The following is a 23273-nucleotide window of genomic DNA, read 5'->3' as shown; positions in this document are numbered from 1 at the left end:
TAACAGATGAGCTCTATGGTTTAGTGGAACCCTTCATTAACTTTATTCCTCAAGTCAAAACTCCAAATAAAAAAGTTGGTACGATTTTCATAAATGAAAATCAGTTTATGATAAATTGTATTTGATAGAACTAGTAAATAATTAAATAAAAACAAGTCAGAAAACTTTTTTTAATAAACATATTTTTTTCTAACTATATTTATCGATAATATAAGAATAGTTATTTATGCGTGAAAATAACAAAACAGTTTACCTTTTAAACTATTAATAAACTTTGATAATGTTTTGTATACTAAGATATACTTAGTAGTTATTGTTGTTTAAAGTTCATGTAAATTATACAATTGTTTAATCATTGAGTCTTAATTAAAATCTTAAAAATTAAGAAAACTACAATTTTGACTAAAAATATTTGATTTTGAAATACAAAAGAAGACATTTTTTTTTGATATACTGTTTGTAAAGTAAAACAACAAGTAAAAAATGCTCAAACTGTTTTTGAATTCAAAAAAATTTTAACAATATTCATTTTTAGAAGTGTCAATTAAAATCAAAAGTTTCTTAAGTATAAAAGTCTAAACAACTAAACAAAAATACACTGTCGTAGCACAAAAATAAAAGAAAATCTGATTTTACAATAGGTGTTAACAAAACCTAATTGCTTTATAACATTAAAGTGCAAAATGTCGTTGTAAGAGAATTAGCTTTCCCAAATATAAAAACTGTCTTGCACTCTTACAGTCTTTAAAAAATTATATGGCTGTAAGTAACATATTAATTTTTTGGATCAGGAAGTGGTTTATAAAAAAAAGTAGTTATCTTTTTTTATTTTTATTTTAATTTGGAGAACTAATACTTTTTCATTAAAAAATTAAAGAACTAATGAAAAGTTAATAATTTACTACTTTAAATCATTAAAGTAGTAAAAAATTAAGGAACTTTTTGAAACTATTTAGTTTAAATAAAACTTTTATTACTTCACAATACATTAAAAAACATTCAATTTTACATATACCTAAGATTATGTATCAAACCGAAAAATGCCATTGATACTTTCGTAAACTTAAAAAAACTATAATAAGTTTTTATAAAAGTAACTAACTTTTTTTTTTAATAACATGAAGATGATTTCTTAATTCTTTACTAAACTTTTATGTATACTATTTTTAGATACAGATTATGCTAACTTAGAAGATATAAATAAAAATTCAAAAAGATTAAATGCTTATTTGTAAAACTAAAACAATTTCGTGAAAAAAAGTAAAAAAAAGTTTTTAACTATAATAATTCTTTTTTAGATCAACCTGAAAGAAAAACTGCAATGGACTGGAGCCTTTCTAGTGATCGTTTTAATAATGGGACAGGTTAGACTCAGATATTTTTTCTTAGAAGAATAAAACAAAAGAAAAAGTTGTTGAGTTTAACAAAATAAACATTTCAAATTATCTTTATATAAAGATAAAGTTTTGTATTACTCTCTTTAAAACACAAGACTTGTGTAATAACATAAAATATTTATAAAGCTTTACTACAATTTTTTTTAGTTTCTATATTACTTGCGAAGTATATTTCTGAATTTCTTTATACTTTTCGGACGCATAAATTTAAATTTTCGAAATAAGTACTATACAAAATAAATAACATTCTTGATTTATCCATTTTATTAGGAAAGTTATGTGAAGAAAGTATGATTACAAACCAAAGTTTTTCTTATTTTGTTAATTTTGTTGTTACTTACTCTATAATTTTTTATACTTCTAAGTTTTTTGGAGTAAGAAACTAGTATAAAAAAGACAAGAAAATTTCATTAACTAAGCGAGTAGTCTTTTAAACGAACTTTTACCCTTAAAGATGCCACTAGTTGGCCACACTCAAACCGACACTCCTGATCCATTCCACCACATCCGTCTCATGATGGGATCGCAGAAAGGCACTCTGATGGAAGTTGGGTTATCTCCAATCATGTATTCAAGTCTTTTTATGATGGTCATAATGGCCGTGTTCGAAGCTTTAGAAGATTCAGTTTCTGATTTTTGTAAAAAAGACATGTAAGAAGTTGTGTTGTAAAACTGATTTATTAAATCTTTTATTTTTAATTAAGAAATAATACTTTAACATGATTTTTCATAAAAATAAATTTTATCTATTTTATATCTAAAAAAAATAAATAAACTGTTTAGTAGAATAATTGCATCATGTAATATTTTCTTTTTATTTTAATTAAAATAATATTTAAAGCATAAATTATCAACTTCTAAAAATTATTTTAGAATTGAATACTTAAGGTAGCTTGAAACTGGAATTAAAATAGTATAAAATACTAAGAATATTTATTTTTAATGATACAGCAAGGTTTTAAGTTATTAGATTTTTTAAATACCTCAAAATATAGTTTCAATTTGTATCAGTTAACTAAACATTATTAACTAAAAGCGTTACAACAGTTAAAAAAACAGCGGTACAATTTTTAACATTTTGTTTTAGTTTGTAAGTTTTTCTTCTTATATAAATTTTACATTGTTAAATTTGTTAAAAAGGCACTATATATCTGACTGCACTACTTAAAACTGCTTCTACAGTTTTGAAATATTGTATAATTTTTATTGCCCCTAAAAGACTTATTTACAAATGAAAGAACACTTATAAAGTTTAGTAAAAATTATGATATACATAAACACTACGAATAAAAGAATAAGCAAACGAACAATATTATTCAACTTATTTTGTAAAAAAAGTCGAAGTGCTTATTACATGAAGTAAACATGTATTCCTTTAAATTGGTTTTATCAAAAATATTTTGTATGATTCCTTAAATTTCTTATAGTTAACACGCGTTAGATGCTGTAGTTAGTAAAAGTCTCGTCATTTTCAACTCTATGTTTCGTGCCAGTAAAATCGAATTCATTTAAAAATAGATCAAACATAATTCTAAACTTTCCGTCTTTTCCGTTTAAAGAAGATTTAAATCCGTATATTCTTTTCTTTAAAACAAGTAATATTTGCTTTTTTCTTAACCTTTTTAATTTTAAAAATTCTGCTTTGGTCTTTGTTTTAGTCATGTCCTGGACATGATTTTAAACCTTATCCTGGTGTATGACCCGATAACCGAAAGGTTTTTTCGTACACCAGGTCCTTAGACCAAATATTTGAGCACTTTTTTTTTTCTTTCAACAAACAATTTATAGTCATCTTATTTTTGACTTTAGTCTAGTATTAAAACTACTCTGCTATTGTATTTTATAAATTTTAATAACTTCATCTTATATTTTTCGCACAACTGTAAGCTATTGTTACTCGTGTTTATTTGAGTTTTTTCGAAAAAAGATCTTTGTATGAATAAAAAATATTTATCATACTCATTTTAGTTTATTATCGATAAATTAATTGTCTGTTAAGCAAATATATATCTTCGATATTTACTTTTTGTTTTATCGAACTAAGTAAAAATTTCACGTAGACTTTTAATTATATAAGTTTTCAGTTCATAGTAGTTTATTCTCTGAATTAGACGTTGTAGCTATACAAACTGTAACTTAAAACTTAGTTCTAAAACCTTCTTGGAAAAATTGAGACTTAAGTTATATAAAAAGTAATTTAAATCAAAACAGGAAGGCTTTCAGTAAAAAAACAATTATTTAGTTATAAGTGCAAAAGTATTTAGTAGAAGAGAGATCACGATACATGTATTAGGTGTTTTTGCATCTTTTTTCTACAGTACTGATAAAGAAAGGGTAATTATAAATTTTTGAATAAAATCTTCAACAGGGAGAAAATAAAAGTAATAGAAAGGTTTTTAACTATTACATTAACATTTTGTTCAACTATTTCATTGATTTATTTTGGAAATTGTGGTCCGTTTTGGGAGCTTGGTTGGAAAAACATTACTTTGTTATTTTTACAGGTAAGTTTTGTATTACTAAAATGATTTTTTATTTAAGTTTTTGCTACTTTCTAAAACTTTGAATTTTTTAGCTCTTTATAGCGAGCTTAATCACATTAATGATTGATGGTTTCTTATCCAACGGTTATGGTTTTGGTTCAGGATTTAGTCTTATTGTTACTACGCAAACTTGTACTGAAATAGTTGACAAAATGTTTAGTCCGCGAACAGCAAATTCTGGAAAAGGTGATTTATAGCAGAATTGATATAATTGTTTTTAATTTTAAACTGTACAATATAAATCTCGTGCTATGTATAGACTTTTTTAAAACTGTTCGCAAAAAACTTATTTGTATGCTATGAACTTAAAAAGGTTGCGCAAGTTGTTTTTTCACGTTCATCCATAAGTTAAATTGTTGTTTTTCTTCACTTATTTCCTTTGTCTTCACTATGTGTTATCGTAATAGTTAATTTTGAAAACTATTTAAATAGAAACTGATTAAAAAAATCCTTTTTTAGAGTTATATTTCGAAGTTTTTTCTATTTAAAATAAAAATCTTAGTATTGCTGAAAAAATTTTTAGACTTATTTTTACAACCTTTTGACAATTACTATTTGTAATGTAACTTAATTAAAAAACATATAATAGGTTATGCTCACATAAGTATATTTTATTGTAATTTTTTTACTGAAGTTACTATTTAACAAATGTTCCAGGTCCAAAGTTTGTTGGTGTTGTCATAGAACTGTTTAGATCTGTGTTTGTTGATCATAACAAATCTGATGCTGTGTATGAAGTCTTTAGTAGAACAGATTTACCTAATATAAAAGGTTTACTGTCTACAGTTATGGTTGGAATAGCTTTAATATATCTTCAGGTAACAAAAAGATGTTATAACTAAAAAAAAGAGTTAAAAATCTTTATAACATAAATACAAACATTTCTTTTAATACTTGAAGAAACAATTGACAGGCATTTGACTTATTTAATTATTTTTTTAATACTACCTACGTACTGAGAAACCAACTAAAACAGATTTTGATTTCTTTTTGTGATTTTTAATTATTAGTTTTTATATTTTGAAGTACTTGTGTTTATGTTTTTCACAAAGTATTAAAATAACTAACGTTTTTTAAGAAAATAAGCTTTATTTTCACCAAACATCTAATCTCTAGTCATTAAATCTTCACGATATGCGTTATATATACTTATTCTAACTTTGATAAAAGTTATTAAATACCAATTTATATTCTTGTTTGATAATTTATTTTTTTTATGTATAAAAAATAAGTGTAGATTTTTAAGTTTATGTTTTGAAATTTTTGTCCATTTTCTTTATCTTTAGTTAGATTTTTTTGCAGAATATCAAAGTAGACTTACCAGTAAAATCTACTAAAGTCAAAGGTATCATTACAAGCTGTCCAATTAAGCTTTTGTACGCAGGAACAACAGGTATGTACATGCTAAACAACATGATAAGCTCAATTTTCGTCTTATCTCAATGGCTAGCGATAAACTTTGGAGAAAACTTGTTGACATGTCTACTGGGAAAATGGGATGTAAGTCGTTGTCCAGTGCCTTTATATAGTCATAAAAATTACAACTTAAAATGATTATTTGAAAGCTGCTTTCTATTGATATAGCAAAAAAAAATTCTCCATCAAGTACACTTTTTACATTTAACCTGTGTTAACAATCTTAAATTTAAGTACTAATAATAGTTTTGATTGTGAATCGCTTGTTTAAATTCAGTATTCTAAAAAAGTAAGATTTGATACATAGTTTATTTTATTTGTGAATTTACTGTATAAAACATTTAAAGTTTTAATAAGTTAAATAATGTTTAACTCATACAGTTTTTCTTCTTCTACAATTAAAGCATTCTTTAGAAACTTTAGTTAAAACTCTGTAAGAATAAGGTAATTTTTTCTTTTAAAATTACCAAAAGGCTGCATAAAAAAATTACAATGTCCTTAACGTAATATATTTTAAAGGGAAATATACCAGTCGGAGGACTATGTTATTATTTATTACCTCCTATAGCTTTTTCAAATTCTTTCGAAAATCCTTTCCGTCTTATTGTGTATACTGTTGTTTTTGTTGGATCATGTGCCTACTTCTCTCATGTTAGTTTTATAGTTGTTATATATATTTTTTGATATAGTCTGTTTTCTACAAGTCATTGAATTAATTGTAAAATCAACTTTTTAACTAATTTCCACAAACTTTTACTGAAAACTTAGTCTGACTTCAACTAAACAAACTACTAAATTTGTTTTAAATTTTTAGTATATGCTAGAAACAACTCAGTCATCTTCAAAACATGTGGCAAAACGACTGAAAGAACAAGATCTTGTTGTTTTAAAGTATGACACTGCTCAAGTTCTTGAAAGGTAACTTTTCAATAATTTATTCGATGAAAAACAGTCAAAAAAAACTGGTTTAGAAACTTTTTATAAAGTTTATTTAGTTTGAAGCTCACCGGATACAGAGATCTAGATCTTGATTTTAAAAAAATGCTTCGATCTTAAAAAATAAATTCAATTATTTGTTTCTTGTTTATAAACTTTTGAGTTCATCAATTTAAAACAGTACTACTTTTTAAATTTCTTAAAACTTTATTTTTGTAGATCAAAAATTATAGCTTAAAAAGTTTTAACTTGATAGACTAATTGAACAATAAAAATGTTTTTGTTAAGACTAATGATTCACCAGATCCGGTAACTGTTAGTTTAAATAAGAAAACCGTGAAAAAAGACCCAGACTTTTATTCAAGGATAACTTATTTAATTCATTAAAAATAATCCATACATCTTTATGTATTTGTATATGTATTTACAAAAATATTTTAAGTCTTAAGCACAAACTTTTAAAATACTTTCCTAACCCCGGTATTTACCACTTTCTAATGTACTTTTAACTGCATTTTAAAAACAACATAAAAAAAAAAATTTTTTAAGTTAAAGTTTATTAGTCAATATAAGTTTTACTTTTAATGTATATAGATTAAAATGTATATTTTAAAACAGGTATATTCCATTAGCTGCTAAACTTGGTGGAGCTTTTATTGCACTTTTATCAATTGCAGCTGACTTGCTTGGTACATTTAGTTACGGCACAAGCATTTTGATTGCATTAAACTGCATTTATGATTACTGGACAAATATATCATCTGAATTAAGATAATTAATATGAATTTTGGATAAAGTCTTGGTGCTATATAAGAATTTTTTTTTTGTTATTTTAAACTTAAAGTCAATGTATGCTTCGTAAAATAAACTGAAGTGCACTTTTATTATATTGAAAAATCTAAGCACTATCTCTTATGATTTTCATATAACTTTTATATAAGAAGTATAAGTTAATTCAATTTACTTTTTTATTTTTTTACATTACAACTAGTATCTGATTGAAAAATTAAAACTTTAAAGAGTTTTATTCTTAATTAAATTTAGAAAATTTTTCTAAATAACATTTAAGTTAATTTCATTACAACTGTTTCAAGTTTGCACGATATCACAAGAAATTAAACTAATAAGTGACAATGGTTATTTATCAAACATAATCTTTATTTAGCAATTCGGTAATTAAAAAATTTAAAATAAAAAATAAAAATAAATTTTGCATATTAAATTTTTTTAAATGTTGTACGGTTAAACTAATTTAAATAACAAACTATAAACACCATTGTATTCAATAACAAAAAGTAAATTATAAAAACTAAAAGTATAAAATAAATTACAAACTAATTAGTATAAAAAAATATAAAACAAAGTGATAATAGAGCCAGAAAGTTAGGATTTTAAATAAAGCCTTGCAAATTACTTATATTTTGCTGCTAACTCAAATATTAAGTTTAATAAATTTAAATGTCTGCAAGTACAATCACAAATCTCTCTAGATTTCAAAGAGAATGAGTTTTGCTCGGTTTTTTTGGTTTGTTAAATGTAGGAATTCTCATTTTACTTTTTTTTCGATTAATACTATTTTTTTTTTTTTTTGCGGTTAAATCTGCTTAACCTTCCTTGTACATCCTTTCTTTTTATTATTCCTTAAAATACATGTGTTCGTAGTACCTTTTCTTAAATTATCTCCCGATGGATCCTACAGATCAGTGCTTCTGAACCTTTTTCTAGTGGCAGAAACCTTTTCAAAGTTCAACTTTTCCGCGGAACCCCTAATTTAATTTTACATAAAATGTTTAATATAGTATTTCCTGCAAAACACAAAAGAATTTCAGTTAAAAACGATTTTTTTAGCAAAACTATATCATTGTTAGAAATCATACCAATTGTAATAGTATTAAGTCGAGTCAAACTCAAAGTGCGCCAGAGGCAATAGGTATTTTATTATTCTATAATAAATAAACGAAAACAAACATGATCAATTGCAACATTATAAACATCTTTCCTTGCATAATAAAAACAAAATGAGAGCTACAAACAATAAAAAAATGAACATGAATCTAATTGAATTCACAGATTACTGTAATAAACGGGTAAGATGCCTAACGAAAAATGAATAAAAAACATCTAGTGCGAAACTTGAACTTGTCTCTTAGCAACAAGCATTTCAATGCGCGGCTGGATTTTGGATAGGCTGAGATGGAGACAGGCAGATAGGGTTGAAGTCAGCATACAGTTCCTTTGCTTCGTTTTAATGTTAGTTACATGCGAAAAGCCGGACTCGCAAAGATAAGTGGTGGTGAATAGTAAAAGAAATTTAACTGCACGCTTTGCTAAGGCGGGGTACTCTGAAATTGCACATATCCAAAAATCTAAAAGCTCCTTCCCTTTGTAACTCAATTTTAAATTACTATCTTCAGATAGTTGCAGCAATTCGTTTTCTGTATCTGTAGGAAGATTCACATTCAAATTCAATTTCTGTTAAAATTTTATAGGCCTGGCCAGATTTTTTTTAAATTATAGTAGCATTTTTAAGTAAAAAATAAGCTTTTATACATATTAATCAAGCTAATAGACATCTTTTTAAACATTTTTACAGCATTTGAAACAATATAGTATACCAGAAATAAGTTTCTGATAATGATTTTTTATTAAGTTTATGTGTAAACATTTAGAATTTGTTTTGTTTGCTTCTACATTGTTTGCTTTAGTGATAATACCAGTATTTTCTTGACTTCACTAAAAATAGAAATTTAAAAAATTTGCAACCTATTATTAATGAATACCCATTAAAAGTCCTACCGCTAGATACACACTAAGCATATCAATGAATGTTATAGTTGTATATGTTTTCCATTTTCTTGAAGTTTTAGGATTTATGTTTTTTTTTTCAAATTTCTTTTTTAAATTTCGAAAGGCTTCGCGGAACCCCCTTTCAGAAGCACTGCTATAGATATATAAGTCACTTCCTTATTTTTGTGATCGTCTGTTGCTTTGTTTATAAACCCTTTGGCGATACTATTCCGGTTTACAAAATAGTAATTTTTTGATCTGCAGTTGCAAACTTTGTTGTCATCTTTTTTTTTGTTTTATTAGAGTTTAAAAAAGTTTTATGATTGTGATATCTTTCTACAGATTGGTAACTCATGTATAAGATTTTTTTTGTGTTTCTTTTAGATATTGTTCCATAGAAACCTGATTTGCTCTTACTTATCAATTTTGAAAACTTTTTTTTTAGATCTGTATAGGTTTGATTGTAATTTTCTATGTCCAATTAATTGAAGTTGAACATAAATCTAATGCAAAAAAAGTCTTTTTTGAAAGTTTAACTGTGCACATTTATGCGTTTAGATTTTTTTACTTTGTACGTATAAGCTTCAGACAAGTTATACTGATTTGATTCTAAAACATATTAGTTTATACTTTACTTGTTGAATAAGATTAGAAATATCAAAAAGCTCCATAAAACTTATAAAAAATTAACAAAAAATTATGATGCAGCTTAAATTACCTTTGTATCAAAAAAACATAAAAATGTAAGTTTTACGCATAGCTTTTTTTATTTTATAAAATCTTTAAGCTCCATACAATTAAGTTGAAATTATTTAGTTTGCTACAAAGTTTGCTTACTTACAAAAGTTTCCAAGCACTATTTGATTATGTTTGAGACGAGCGTGAACTTAGCTTGAATGGCTTTTTTAGAAATTTTATAAAAAGTCTAAACTTAAAACCCATATGATTTTCCTTATCTTAATAACTAATTAAAAACGTTTTTTTATTCTAGATAACGGTCCTTTTTATTTGATACAAAAATCCATTGAACTGGGGTTTGACTTTTTGAATGGGGCCTCGTTAAAAATTTTGTGTTTTTTTCTAGTTTTTTATTTATACAACCTTTTCTCAAAAAATAATATTTTTTTTTAAACATACTTACTAAAATGAGTTTAATGATGCTATAAACTTTTTCTTTTTTATACCATAAGCCTGAATAAACTTTTCAGAAAAATTCTAATTTTGCACGATTTTTTTTTTCAGATATACAACCTTTTATGCAAAAATAAAATAACTTTTTAGTAATTTTTATTTTCAACAGACTTGTATAGTTATGTTTTATGATGTTGTGATATTTTTTTCGCAGTTTATTATTGCTTTTAAAATATATGACCCATACAAGTTTTACCTAAATTCTTAGCAACGCTATTTGAGGGATTTCTTGCTCAAGTGCTAAGAATTTAGGTAAAACTTGTATGGGTCATATATTTTAAAAGCAATAATAAACTGAGAAAAATATATCACAAAAAAGCTATTTGAGTCGCTTGTTATTAAGCATTGATTTATATTCTCGACGGCGTCACTCATTATCATTTAGCGAGTAACTTAGTTTCTTTTCTAAGATCATAGATTGTCAAGTAAATTATTAGTGTTAATTCGCATATTTTTTACTAACTAGAATAAAACCTAGTTAAGCTTATAAGTTGTTTACCCTCAATATACAAAATAGTATTTAATTTGAGGAAAAATAATATATTTTTATGAATTTTAAACTTATTTAATCTAAAAAATACTAAAACTGAAAGAGTTTATTTTACCTTAAATAATTCAGTTAATATAACTTAATCTAGGCATATACATCTATTATAACTTAATTTTTAAACTTAAACAACTTTGAAAAAATTATATAGAGGTAAATTATACACATTAACTTATTAAATAAAATACTAAACTAACTGCTTAGTTATAAAGAACTCAATTATTTAAACAAAAAACACTTTGATTCTAAAATTATGCTAGATAAACTTTTGTGTATATATCACAGTTTCACTATGGAAGTGTCCTTGCTACAGACCTTCAATACTAAAAAGCTTACAAAATATGCTTGTTCAAGTAGGGTACTTGTTCAATATGTTAATAGAAAATTTTTGCAGTTTTATAAAGGATGTTTTACTAATTTATACCAGGTGAAGGCATTGGAAGTAAAATTAAATATTTTTGTAAATTTCTAGGAAATTTTTGGAATTTTTTCTGACTTTAAAGCACTTCTAATTAATTTTTACCATTTGAAGGCTTTGGAAAACAAGGAATTTTGTAAATTTAAACTGACCAAATCTGACTTTTTTTTTTAATTTTATCAAATTTCCTGACTTTTTTTCAAAACTCCCCATTTTTTACTGACTTTTGTCATTTTTTTAAATTTTTCCTGATTTCCTGACCTAGTGGCACCCCTGAATAAAGAAAATTTACCCCCTAAAACAAGGTAATTTACCCCAGTTTAAGAATCGCTGGGCTAGACTATCTTTGTTCAAAATTCCAGGTATTTTTTGCCTAAATTGTCAAGTTCCAGGTAAAGTGGCAACCCTGTATATAAGCTTCTTATAAAGTAGGTTTAAGTATAACATACTTTCGTTAACACTACCAGTAGCAATAATCACTGATATAAGAGTATGAGCACAACGTTATCCAATAGCAGAACGTTGTCCATACCTTTGTCAGCCTATGACTGCTGAAAAGGTTTTGGATGCTAGTAAGCGCATACTAACAAGTAACCCTGAGCCGACTAACATATCAGACCGACACAAACTGTTGTCAGACGAGCCAAAAATGTTAGTATTAAGAGATGAGGGTTATAATGTGATAAGTTTTTCGTGTCAGATCTTAATTTCACTACTTAACATGTAAGTTTTTTTTATTGATTAAATTATTGATTAATTTTTTTATGATTTTTGTTCAAAATTACAGACTTTTCCAAAATTACTCAATTTTCAGATGTTGTGGCAACCCTGTATGTAGTTATTGAAAAAAAATATGAAACCAATTTTTTACTATTTATCTTAATTTTTGTACTAATAAAAAATCTTTATGTACAAGCAAAGACTTTTAGAATCACCTTTTCATTTAGTTAGTGAATAAACAATTGGTTAAACAACCTTGTAAAGAATGTTTTAGCTTAATTCTAATCAGTATGTGGTTTTAAATCTTATTTTAAGCTGTAACTTTCAATACAGTTTTATTTCGTATTAGTGTTTTTTTTTTTATAATTTCAACTTGTGTTTAATTATAATTAAAATATACTAGAAATGAAAAATACTATTTGTCCAGTGTCCTTTGTGAAAATTAAAAAATAAAGGTAACAATCGTATGTTTTCTTTAAAAGTAGCGTGTTATAAGAAGAAATCTAAAAACCCAAAAAAAATCTAAAAGTTTGAAATGAATTCAAATATACATAAATATTAATTTGGTTTCTTTGTACAGTTAAATAATTTTAAAACCTTAAATTTAAGAAATATAAAAATTCGTTAACTAATTGAAAATGTGACGTATATTATTGACTATAGGTTTATTTCAAGTGTACAATAATTACAATTAATAACTATCACATGAAAAATAAAGAGCAATAACTGAAAATATTACAATCATTGTATTCAGAAAGAAAAAAGTAAACTGTATAAGTTATCACAGAATTTATCAAAACCTACAAATACTTTGATATTTAAATATCTAGTGGTAAAATAAATATAAGTAAAAAATCTCTAAAAATAATACACACACATACATAAAGTATCCGATTTTTTTAGCTTATATAAAAAATGGAAATCATAAAGAACAAATAAATAGAATTTACTAAAAATTCTCAGAACAAGAAAGTATAACAGCAGACGAATTATCTCATCTGGTTATTCTGAGGTTGTTGGAACAATCCTGCTGTACCACCGGTTTGCTTCTGTGCAGCTCTTGACACGTTGAATCCCATAAATTTTTGCAAATTCTGATGAATAGTATTTATTAAATTATAAATCTACACATTAAGTCACTGTTTAACTTTCTATTTATAAAATAAACTTTGATTTTATAGAACTTTCATTTGTCGATTAAAAAGTTTATTAAACATGTTTGTAAGTTGTTTTATAAATTAATCAGCCCATAATTTTGATTTGAACAGCACCTCTTACTTAGTCATAAGTTAAAAAAAGTGTAATGCTACTAAGTTCATTGGAATACAGCTAAAAAACTCATTTTTAACTAGAGGGTTGCCACTCGTTTTTTTCTAAAATTTTTCCAGGTTTTCCTAATTTCTTCCAGGTTTTTAAAAGTACACATGTTTGGGCCTATTTTTAGTTTTAAATTTATTTCTATATAAGAAACTGTGTTAAATAGTATAAAAACATTGTAAAGATACTGTAAAGTTACTTTTATTTTTTTCCAATAAAAATATTTTTTGATGAAAACAAAAAAATTTAAATATATGATAGATTTTTTGTGTCAAATCGAAACTTTAGTATTGAAAACGTTAAAATTATTAAACATTCCAGGTTTTTTTTGCCTAAGTTGTCAAAGTCCAGGTTTTTCCAGGTAAAGTGGCAACCCTGTAAATATAGTTTTTTATTTAAAACCTTTTAAGTTGTAGTAGCTGGATAGTTAAAAATAAAATAAAATTGAGTATAAAAACAAAAATTTTAATTACCAAAAAGTAATTAAAACTTTAATAGAAGACTAACTAAAAATGATTGAAAAAAACTACTTTATATTTTATAAAATTAACATAAGTAGCTTGTACAAGCTTCATACTTTATTGAATACTAAAATAATCTGACAAGTGTCAACCCTTAGCAAAACCAAAGTCTTTTAATAACTTTGTAACTTTAATGACAAGAACATGACAAAAATACTTATAAATATTAATAAAATATTATTTAATTAAAAATAAATATTGAAGTTTAATAATAAAAGTTCACTGTAAGAAAGGAGTGTTCCTAAAAAATTGTATTGCCATCAAGTTGTTTAAACGAAAACTCAAACAAAAACCTTGATGAATCCTATAAAAATAAAAATTTCAAACAACCTGACGGATGGACATGGTGCACAGAATGTACAAGAAAATGAAGGAACATTCAGTGTAGTCATCACCACTCAATCCGCGATGAGAAAAATTTTGTATCAACGAGATGGGGGTGAAGGGCAGGCGAGCAACCACGAGACCGTCAAACCTGTTTGCAAAATATCAATTAAGGTTTCAAAAAGGTATTATCATAAATTATGGTAACTAGTATTAAAAGCAAAAGTTTTCAGGCAAGATTTTCTAAACAAGTAAAACAAAAATGCAATTTTAATCTAATGGCCTAAAACAGCTACAATAAATATCTACTCCTCATTGATTAAAGTGTTTACTACTAAAAACGGTAACAGTCAGAACATGTAGGATTTAATTCTTTCTTAATGAACTATAACTATTAACCAATGTGATAAAATTAATACAACAAACTAAGTGGAAACAGAAATTTAAACTTCTAGCTTACATTTGAAGTTTTTGAAAATAATAAATGTGATATGTAGTTTTAAACTGGAAAAGTTTTACTTGGTTGAAAGAGAATATACTTTATTTTTTAAGTAAAACTACTATACTAAGGAATGTTACTTGTTGGTGTATTTCGATTGACCTAGGTTAGCCACAAGAACATTACATAATAATCTATTTCAAACTTAAACATATATCAATGTTAGTCATTATATTATTTAAAATAAAAAGAACTTACACCGAGTTTAAAACTGCAAGTATAGCAAATCCACAAAATCCTATGAACATGTTAGATCTCATTTTGACTGCAGTCAAATCTTTGCTGCTACTCTTCAATTTTTCTTCTTCCAAATTTAACCTTTTTTTCTGGTTTTTAGATGCCAATGACTCACCTATTATTTCTTTCTTCTTTTCCACTGCAACATCAACAGTAAGTTAAATAACAAAAACCAAACTAATTTGTTTTGTTAACAATGTTTTTCTTAAAGTAAAGTTTAAATTTAAGAAAAAAAAAAATTGAGTTGTAGTAAAATATTTTTGGTTTACATATAAAATTCAGGTAAACAAAAATATTTAAATTATTATAATAACAAACAAATTCTAAATACTATAAACTAAATTAAATACAAGATAGAACTTAAAAATTTTAGATACTAAAACAATTATCAATACAAAAAAAAATTAACTATTTCATTTGCTTTTTATAGAAAACTTTGTGATATTCTGACACATACAAAGACTAGCAGCAGGGGTACAACACTTTTTCAGATAATACATGTCATTAACCCAGCATTTGAAAGCTCAAATTATATCAATATGAAAAACTTATTATTAAAAAAAAAAAACTGAAATACAATCAGTTTTGTAAGAAAAAGATTTTAGACAAACATATTTAAAAGAAATTTTGTAAAATTTACTTAAAATCTATCTTGTACACTTTTAAACAACTTAAATCAAATTTTAAAGAAATTTTCTTTTCATTACTACAAACAAGTTGAAAGAAGCTCACTTTTAATATTTTTTCTTGACCACAACTTAAAAAAAAAATTACTAACTAAAGAAAAATTTTAAAAATTCTAAGTTATGTTTCGAAGTATTTTTTATAATTTACTAAAAATTTGACTTAGGAAACTTGAAGACAATCAAAAATTGTAGGAGAAAACAGATTTTCAGTAAAATATTTTTTTTGTCTCTAAAGTTTTAGCTGACTTTAGAAGAGTTGCTTGTCACAAAGGGATAGACAATTACAGTGCTATTTTTTTACATTTATTCTGTTGTATACAATGTCAAAACTCCAATACCAATTTCAAAATTCTTAAAAGATGTGCCCAAAGAGAGCTTTATATTTTGGAATCAATGCTTATTAAAAATAAAAACCAAAACTAAATACACAAGTTTCTGGAAATGGAAAGATAAACCTACTAACAATTTAAATCATAATAATCATTTTTAGCTTTTGTTTTACTAGCATGTTTTTTATAATTTTGTACAATTATTTCATAACTATTTAAATTTTTGTATCAATGTTCAAAACTGTTTTACAATTTAAACACCACTTGCAACTTAACAAGAATGTATCTTTTATTTTCAAAATTTTGTAAAACTTAAAGCCTATCAAATCTACTGGACTTAAAGTTCATTTATTTTTTTAAATGAATTCAAGTAGATTTGAAAGGCTTAAAGTTTTACAAATTTTTGAAAATGAAAAATATATTCTTATTAAGTTGCAAGTGGTTCTTAAATTGGAGTAATCAGTTTTAATATTTTTTATAATCCAGAAAATAATAAATAAACACAACTTATAACTTAATATACAAACTTATTGGAATTACTGATAAAAAAGCTAATAACTTACACTTTTTGCTTTGTTTATCAACTTCCATTTTCAGTTTTTTGTACTTGGGTGTTCTGTAGACAAACATGTATGTCAGTCCTGAAACAAGTTTAAATTATTTTATTTGTTGTTGTGCAACTTTTTAAAATACTTAACTTGAACAATATACATTTATGTATTGTTTTAAATTGAAATTAAGTGTAAATTATAAAATTTTATATTTCCCTACAATTGGGTTAGTTAAGAAAATTAAAAGGTATAACTTAAATTTAAAAAAATTAAACACCTACCCTCAGCAATAGAAACTGTGAGACAAGAAAGAAAAACAATTAACAAGCTATCTTCTAACATTTTGTTCTTAAATCTGAAATTCATACAAAAAATAAGAAATCAGCATCAATTAACTCAATTAATTTAGTACTAAAACAACACGAAAGTTACACTGAAAAAAAAAGGTATTTTTCTGAAACTATATTTAGTTATGTATTTTTGTTTAATAATTACTATTCTATAATGTTTAAATCTATTTTAATTATTATTTATCTAGTGTTGAAGTTTTTTTTAAATTCTTTTAATGATATTAAATCTAAATTAATTATCCATACTTATATTTGATAAAGTTTTTTGTAGTACAGGGTTACCAAATTTTTTTGGCAAGTTTTCTCCAAGTTTTCAAAAGTACACATTTTTGGGTCTATCAGGGTTGCCACTTGTTTTTAAATTTTTTTTAGGTTTTCCAAATTTCTTCCAGGATTTTAAAAGTACACATTATTGGGTCTATTTTTAGTTTAATGCTAAGTTTAAGGAAAGAAAACTGAGTTAAATAGCATAAAAACATTAAAAAGATACTGTGAAGCTACTTTAAATCTTTTTTTAATAAAACAATTTTTGATGATGACAAAAATTTTTTATCTATGCATTACATTTTTTGTGTCAAATCAACATTTTACTACTGAAAATGTTAAAATTTTTCAAAATCCAGGTTTTTTTTGCCTAAACTGTCAAATTCCAAGTTTCAGGTAAAGTGGTAACTCTGGTCTATTTTTTGTTTAATGTTTAGTTTAAGGTAAGAAACTGTGTTAAATAGTATACAGACATTGAAAAGATACTCTAAAGCTATTTTAAATGTGTTTTTTTGTAAAAAAAATTATGATGATGACAATTTTTTTTAATCTATATGAAAGATTTTTTGAGTCGAATTGAAATTTTACTACTTAAGATGTTAAAATTGTTAAAAATTCAACGTTTTTCCAAGATTTTTCTAAAATTTGTCAAATTTCAGGTTTTTTGGCCTAATTTGTCAAATTCAAGGTTTCCAGGTTTCAAGGTTTTTTAACAACTCAGTAGTACTAAAACAGGATTAATAATTTATTTTAATGTAATATACTTGGCTACAAAAATTATTTTTCTATTAAATTGCTATTGAACTTGAAACTTTTATGCCAACAAAACTTAAATAGTTAAAGTACTACATTAAAAAAAATTAAATTTAAAGAATTTTTCCACAAACTAGTCTTAAAACTATTACATTTTTTGTTAAAACAGGGTTGAAACTCGTTTTTTCAAAAAAATTTCCAGGTTTTCCAAATTTCTTCCAGATTTTAAAAAGTACACATTTATGGGTTTATTTTTAGTTTAAAGCTAAGTTTAAGAAAAGAAAACTGAGTTAAATAGTATAAAAACATTGAAAAGATACTGTTAAGCTACTTAAAGTATGTTTTCTAATAAAAAAAATTTGATGATGACAAAAATTTTTTATTTGTATGATAGATTTTTTGAGTCAAATTGAAATTTTACTACTGAACATGTGAAAATTATTAAAAATTCGTAGTTTTTTTAGTGGTTTTAGTTCAAAAATCCAGTTTTATAAAGGATATTTTATTAATTTATACCAGATGAAGGCATTGGAAATTAAATAGTTTTGTAAATTTCTGGGAAAATTTTGCAATTTTAGTCCGACTTTAAAGGATTTTTAATTAAGTTTTTACCACTTTAAGGCTTTGGAATTTAGGAATTTTATAAATTTAAAACTGACAACGTCTGACTTTTTTTTTTAACTTTGTCAAATTTCCTGACTTATGTTATTTTTATTAGTTTTTCCTGACTTCCTGACCATGTGGCAACCCTGATCATGGCCACTGGTTTTGTAGAAAATAACTTCCAGGTTAACTGATTTTCTTACTAACTTTTTAGTTTACTTGTTCCTTTAGATTAAAAAAACTATAAACATATTAAAATTAACTTTAGCATAAAAATACTAAAATGTACTTTAAGATATTTTATAATAATTATAACTCAAAATAATTATAATAAATGTGTTGTAAAAAATAATTATTTCTTATCAAATTTAGTTTTTTAAGTTCTATATAAAAAATTTGTTTAAAATTCTAGGTTATTTGTATGATTACTATTTAATTTTTTTTTTTTGATTAAATATTTTAATTCAAGATTATATAACCACTTTGATACATGTAACAACAATTTTTAATTTTACTAAACAAAACTTTGATAAGTTAATAAATTTGATAAAATCAAAAACAAATTGAGCCAATTTTATCTAAAAGTTTGTGATAATGTATTAGTTTTAATTTTTTTAACTTAGACAGATTTATTTTTTAAATATAAACTAGCTTGAGTTTACCTGATTTTACTAAATTTTTTAATAGATTAGTGACATAATAATAATAAACATAAAATGTTAATATTTAAATTTAAAATACTTAAAATAAATATTAAAATTTAAAAAAAAAATATTAACATTTTTAAAACAAATATTAAAATTTTGAAGAGGGGGAAGTGAGTACTTCTGCCATTTTTTTCTACCTTTTGAAAAATAAAAAATAAAATAAAATTTAAAATTATTATTCAAAATATAATAATTTTAAGACTAATATTATCAATATATCTTAAAATTCTTTAAATCTAAAGTAATAACTAATAAGTAATTAGAAACAGCAATGATATTAGTTGATCTTACATGATCTTTAAAAGCTAGAATACTACTAAGTCTTGTCTCAAGAAGTGCCATTTTCTCTAAAAATTACAATACTTTAAAATAAGTCACATGTTTTACATTCAGGTATTTAAGGGCATAGGGAGGGGGGTAAACACCCTTTTTTGGTTTTTGATCTTATTTTATATAGTTTTTACTAAGCTACAACATGCTTTTTACAGATTTAAAAAATTCAAAATAATTTTTGAGATATAGCCGGTCAAAGTCGGAGGCAACAATAGGATCCTTATGTGAGGCGCAAACTAAAACGGCAAATAACTAGAAATCACTAAAAATCTATCTCCTCCTACGTTTTTTGAGATAACTACCTCAAATTTTCAGGAAATGTTCCTTGCAGTATTTAGAAAATTCTGTTGGAAGGAATTTTAAAAAATTATTAAAAAAAAATTTATAATAAAAAAACAAAAAAAAAACTGTTTTTTTTGTTTATTTTTTATATAATTTTTTTAATTTTAATTTTTTTTTAAATTCCTTCCGACAGAATTTTCTAAATATATTAAGGAACACTTCCTGAAATTTTGAGGTAGTTTTCTCAAAAAACGTAGGAGAAGATAGATTTTTAGTGAAATAGTCTATTTTTGCCGTTTTAGTTTGCGCCTCCCATAAGAAACCTATTGTCGGCTCCGACTTTGACCGGCTATATCTCAAAAATTATTTTGAATTTTTTAAATCTGTAAAAAGCATCTTGTAGCTTAGTAAAAACTATATAAATTAAGATCAAAAACCAAAAAAGGGTGTTTACCCCCCTATGCCCTTAATATATAATGTATTTTTAAGTCTAAGTATAACTTGAATAAGTATAATGTTTTTCTGCAGCGAAAAAACTTGAAATAGTAGATTAAATTTTAGAGACATTTATATTTAAAAAATACTCAATACCTAAGCTTATATTTCTAAAAAATTTAAAAGTTGTCTAGCTAAACTTTCATTAGTTTAAAAAAAAAATTCTTTTGTACAAATTATTCAAATGACTTTTTAAAAAAGTTAAAATTAACTCTATTTTAATTTGTGAAATTATTCTGATAAGATATTAGTATTTATGCTTTATTTTGAGTGATGTAAAATTGTTTTAGACTTAATTATTTGTTAATCTTTTTATCTTGAAAAAAAATCTTGTCTAAGCAAAACATAAAGTTGTAACAATGTAGGAAACTAGAAACAAATTTACATAAACAAAGTTATCACAATATATTTATATAATAGTGGTAGAAAAACATCAGCTTAACTCTTTTTTTCCACAACATAAACATATTTTTAAGGTCAATTAAGGAAGTTACTTTATGTGTAATTCTACCTGCACTAAATTTCAATTTAGTTTAAACTAGATGATAGCTGATTATTTTTCAATCTATGTCCTTATTATAACCTAAAAAAACAAAAATTTATTAACCGTAAGATTTAGAAACTTTACTATGAACATTATGTTAAGCAATTTTTTTTATAAAATTATTTATACTACCCTAACTTATAATATATCAATTAGTGTTGGTAAAATTTATAGTTATAACTTTTTTTTTCATAAAATTATTTACACTATTATAACTGTAAAAAAAATTTTTTATACTTATAGTTTTAACCACGGGGTTAATAATTTAAATAAGGAAAATAACTGGATCTAAAGTTGGGACATAAAATAAATTGCAAACAGATATTCACCCAAAGTAACCCTCTCCTGTTTAAACAACACTAAATTATGCAAATCTTAACTTTTAAATTCCCCTTAACAAGCTTATGCACAGTCAGCTATTAAGTTGCGACAGGGTTTAGTTTTAGTCAGTAAACTACCGTAAACCTAGATTGTTTATAGTGTATTGAACAGCAAAAAAGAGGCTCAAAATGTTTGGTCCTAGGACCTGGTGCACGAAGAACCTTTCAGTTATCGAATAGAAGTTTCAATATACCTTTCGGTTATCCTATATATACCTTTCGGTAACCTTTCCGTTATCGAATTTGGTAAGGCTAAGATTATGAATCTAGTTAAAGTACTTAAGTTTGGATATTATAGAATTAAATTTTATAAAAAATTGTATAATAAATTGGGTTTAATTTTTTATATTAAAGTTAAAAGAACAATGTTTTATTTACCTATAACTAAATTAAAGGACTTAACTTATCGACTTAGTAGACGAACATATACAACAAGAATAATAATTTACGGCTTTATTTTTACAGCATAAAAAATTACATTACAATAGCTCAAATTGATTTTTTACGTCAAATTATATTAACTTACAAGTTTTAAGTGTTTTATTTAAAATGATTTATATATAGTTGTGCTAATTACCTTATTTGGGGAAAGACCTAGAACAAGACTTGGCCTAAACTGCTTTAGTAATTTGTGTCCCAAGTTTTGGTCTAGTGTCCCTGATACTTTTAAAAACTTAAAAAAATTTAGATATAAAAACTTTTTGTTGAATAACTACATGGAGTAGATCTAGAGTGCTTCTACATGTATGTTTTGTTTGTGTTGAAATTTGATTCATGTTATTTTGGACAAGATTGTGATGTGTGGGTCTTTATTTATTAATGTCCTGGTAATGAAAGAGTGATTGTTATAAATTATTGTAATAATTTTTGTTTATTGCTAAGTTGTTTTACTTGTTTTAATTTTGTTATTGTGTTAGATTTAAGATAATTCATTTATTTTTTTTTTTTTATTAGAAATTAGAGGTAAAAGTTTAAATTTAATACAACATTTTTATTTATTTTCTAATTATTTATTTTCAAAGTTTTAGTTTTTTTAATTTTTTTTTTTTTTTAATTTTTTTTTTTTTTAACTTATTTTATTTGTTTATTATTATTATTTTTTTTTTTTTTTTGAGTCTTGTACAAAGTTAATACTAACAAATTTTTAAAACTCTTATTATTTATTGACTTTATTGTTGATATATATATATATATATATTCATGTTATTTTTTTCAATACAAGTAGTATCTTTTTTTCCTACTTACAGTATTTCTTTATTCTAGTTAGTTTTTTTTTAGAACTAAATACTTAAAATTAGATATTGGTTTATTTGAGTTTACAACAGCTGATTGTGAGTTCACACTGGTTGCAGTGATCACATGATTGGATTGTTGGTGTGTTTTTTGTTGTAGCGGCAAATACTTACTTGGGGATTTGAGCTTTATGATTTTCCCACACTTTGTGGTTTTTAGTGTTGAGATTTTAACCTTGTGAAGATTTGCCAAATGACGTGTCACCAGAGGTTTTTTCAATAAAGGGTTAGGATTAGTTTTTATTTCAGTTAGCTAAATTTTTTTTTATTACATAGACATTTTTAGTTTTGTTTTTAGTTAAAAGGTAATTTTTTTTTCTTAGTAAATTTAAATATAGGGCAGGTGGAATAACATGTGATGAGCTCAAACTCACTTGCTTGACCTTCAGAAAACGTTTATTGTTGCAGAGGGGAGAGTGAGTATTTTCTGATGTTTTATCTATGAGTATGTGAGTATTATCTACCTTAAAAAAAAAAAAAATTAAATAAGGAGGTAATGAATTAAAGATTTGCGTTATTTGCTTTTTATTAATTTTAATAAATTAATTAATCCTAGATTATTAAACAAACCTTTCTCAATTTTTCTGTACTTATATTTATAAAAAAAAAACTATTGTCCAATGAAATTTTACAACTTATCATGTAAAACTTATGCCCACACTCTAGTGGATTAAGTAAAATTTGATATCTGGCTTCCAAGTTTTATAAAATATTTTTGGTTTTATACAACTGAATTCTAAATCTAAGGAAAAGCAATAATCATAAAAACAATAAAAGCATATAAGCTGTTAAACTTTTTTTTAAGATTTCTAACTATGAAAATGTAAATTAAGTAAACATTAAACCAAAAT

The 23273-nt window shown here is 24.5% G+C and overlaps 1 protein-coding gene across 1 annotated transcript; it reads right to left on the bottom strand.

The window, feature by feature from the left end:
• Nucleotides 1-12601: 12601 nt before the first annotated feature.
• On the bottom strand, nt 12602-16835 carry LOC145835540 (calcium load-activated calcium channel-like). The gene is made up of 5 exons (XM_082943225.1): nt 16701-16835; nt 16432-16509; nt 14815-14992; nt 14124-14268; nt 12602-13049 (listed from the first exon to the last, which is right to left on the bottom strand). Exons 1-5 carry the CDS (start codon nt 16783-16785, stop codon nt 12945-12947), a joined length of 591 nt encoding a protein of 196 aa, XP_082799351.1. The 5' UTR covers nt 16786-16835; the 3' UTR covers nt 12602-12944.
• Nucleotides 16836-23273: the final 6438 nt, after the last annotated feature.

Source organism: Thalia democratica, chromosome 1 (assembly GCF_965202585.1).
Source record: "Thalia democratica chromosome 1, ktThaDemo2.hap1.1, whole genome shotgun sequence".
Classification (NCBI taxonomy): domain Eukaryota; kingdom Metazoa; phylum Chordata; class Thaliacea; order Salpida; family Salpidae; genus Thalia; species Thalia democratica.
This window is presented reverse-complemented; position numbering and strand designations above follow the sequence as displayed.

Coding starts and splice junctions, on each gene's coding strand:
- LOC145835540 (XM_082943225.1), bottom strand. CDS start 16,785: ATGAATTTCAGATTTAAGAACAAAATGTTAGAAGATAGCTTGTTAATT. Junction 16,510..16,700: donor CACAGTTTCTATTGCTGAGG/GTAGGTGTTTAA, acceptor AACTTGTTTCAG/GACTGACATACATGTTTGTC. Junction 13,050..14,123: donor GCACCATGTCCATCCGTCAG/GTTGTTTGAAAT, acceptor ACTATTCATCAG/AATTTGCAAAAATTTATGGG.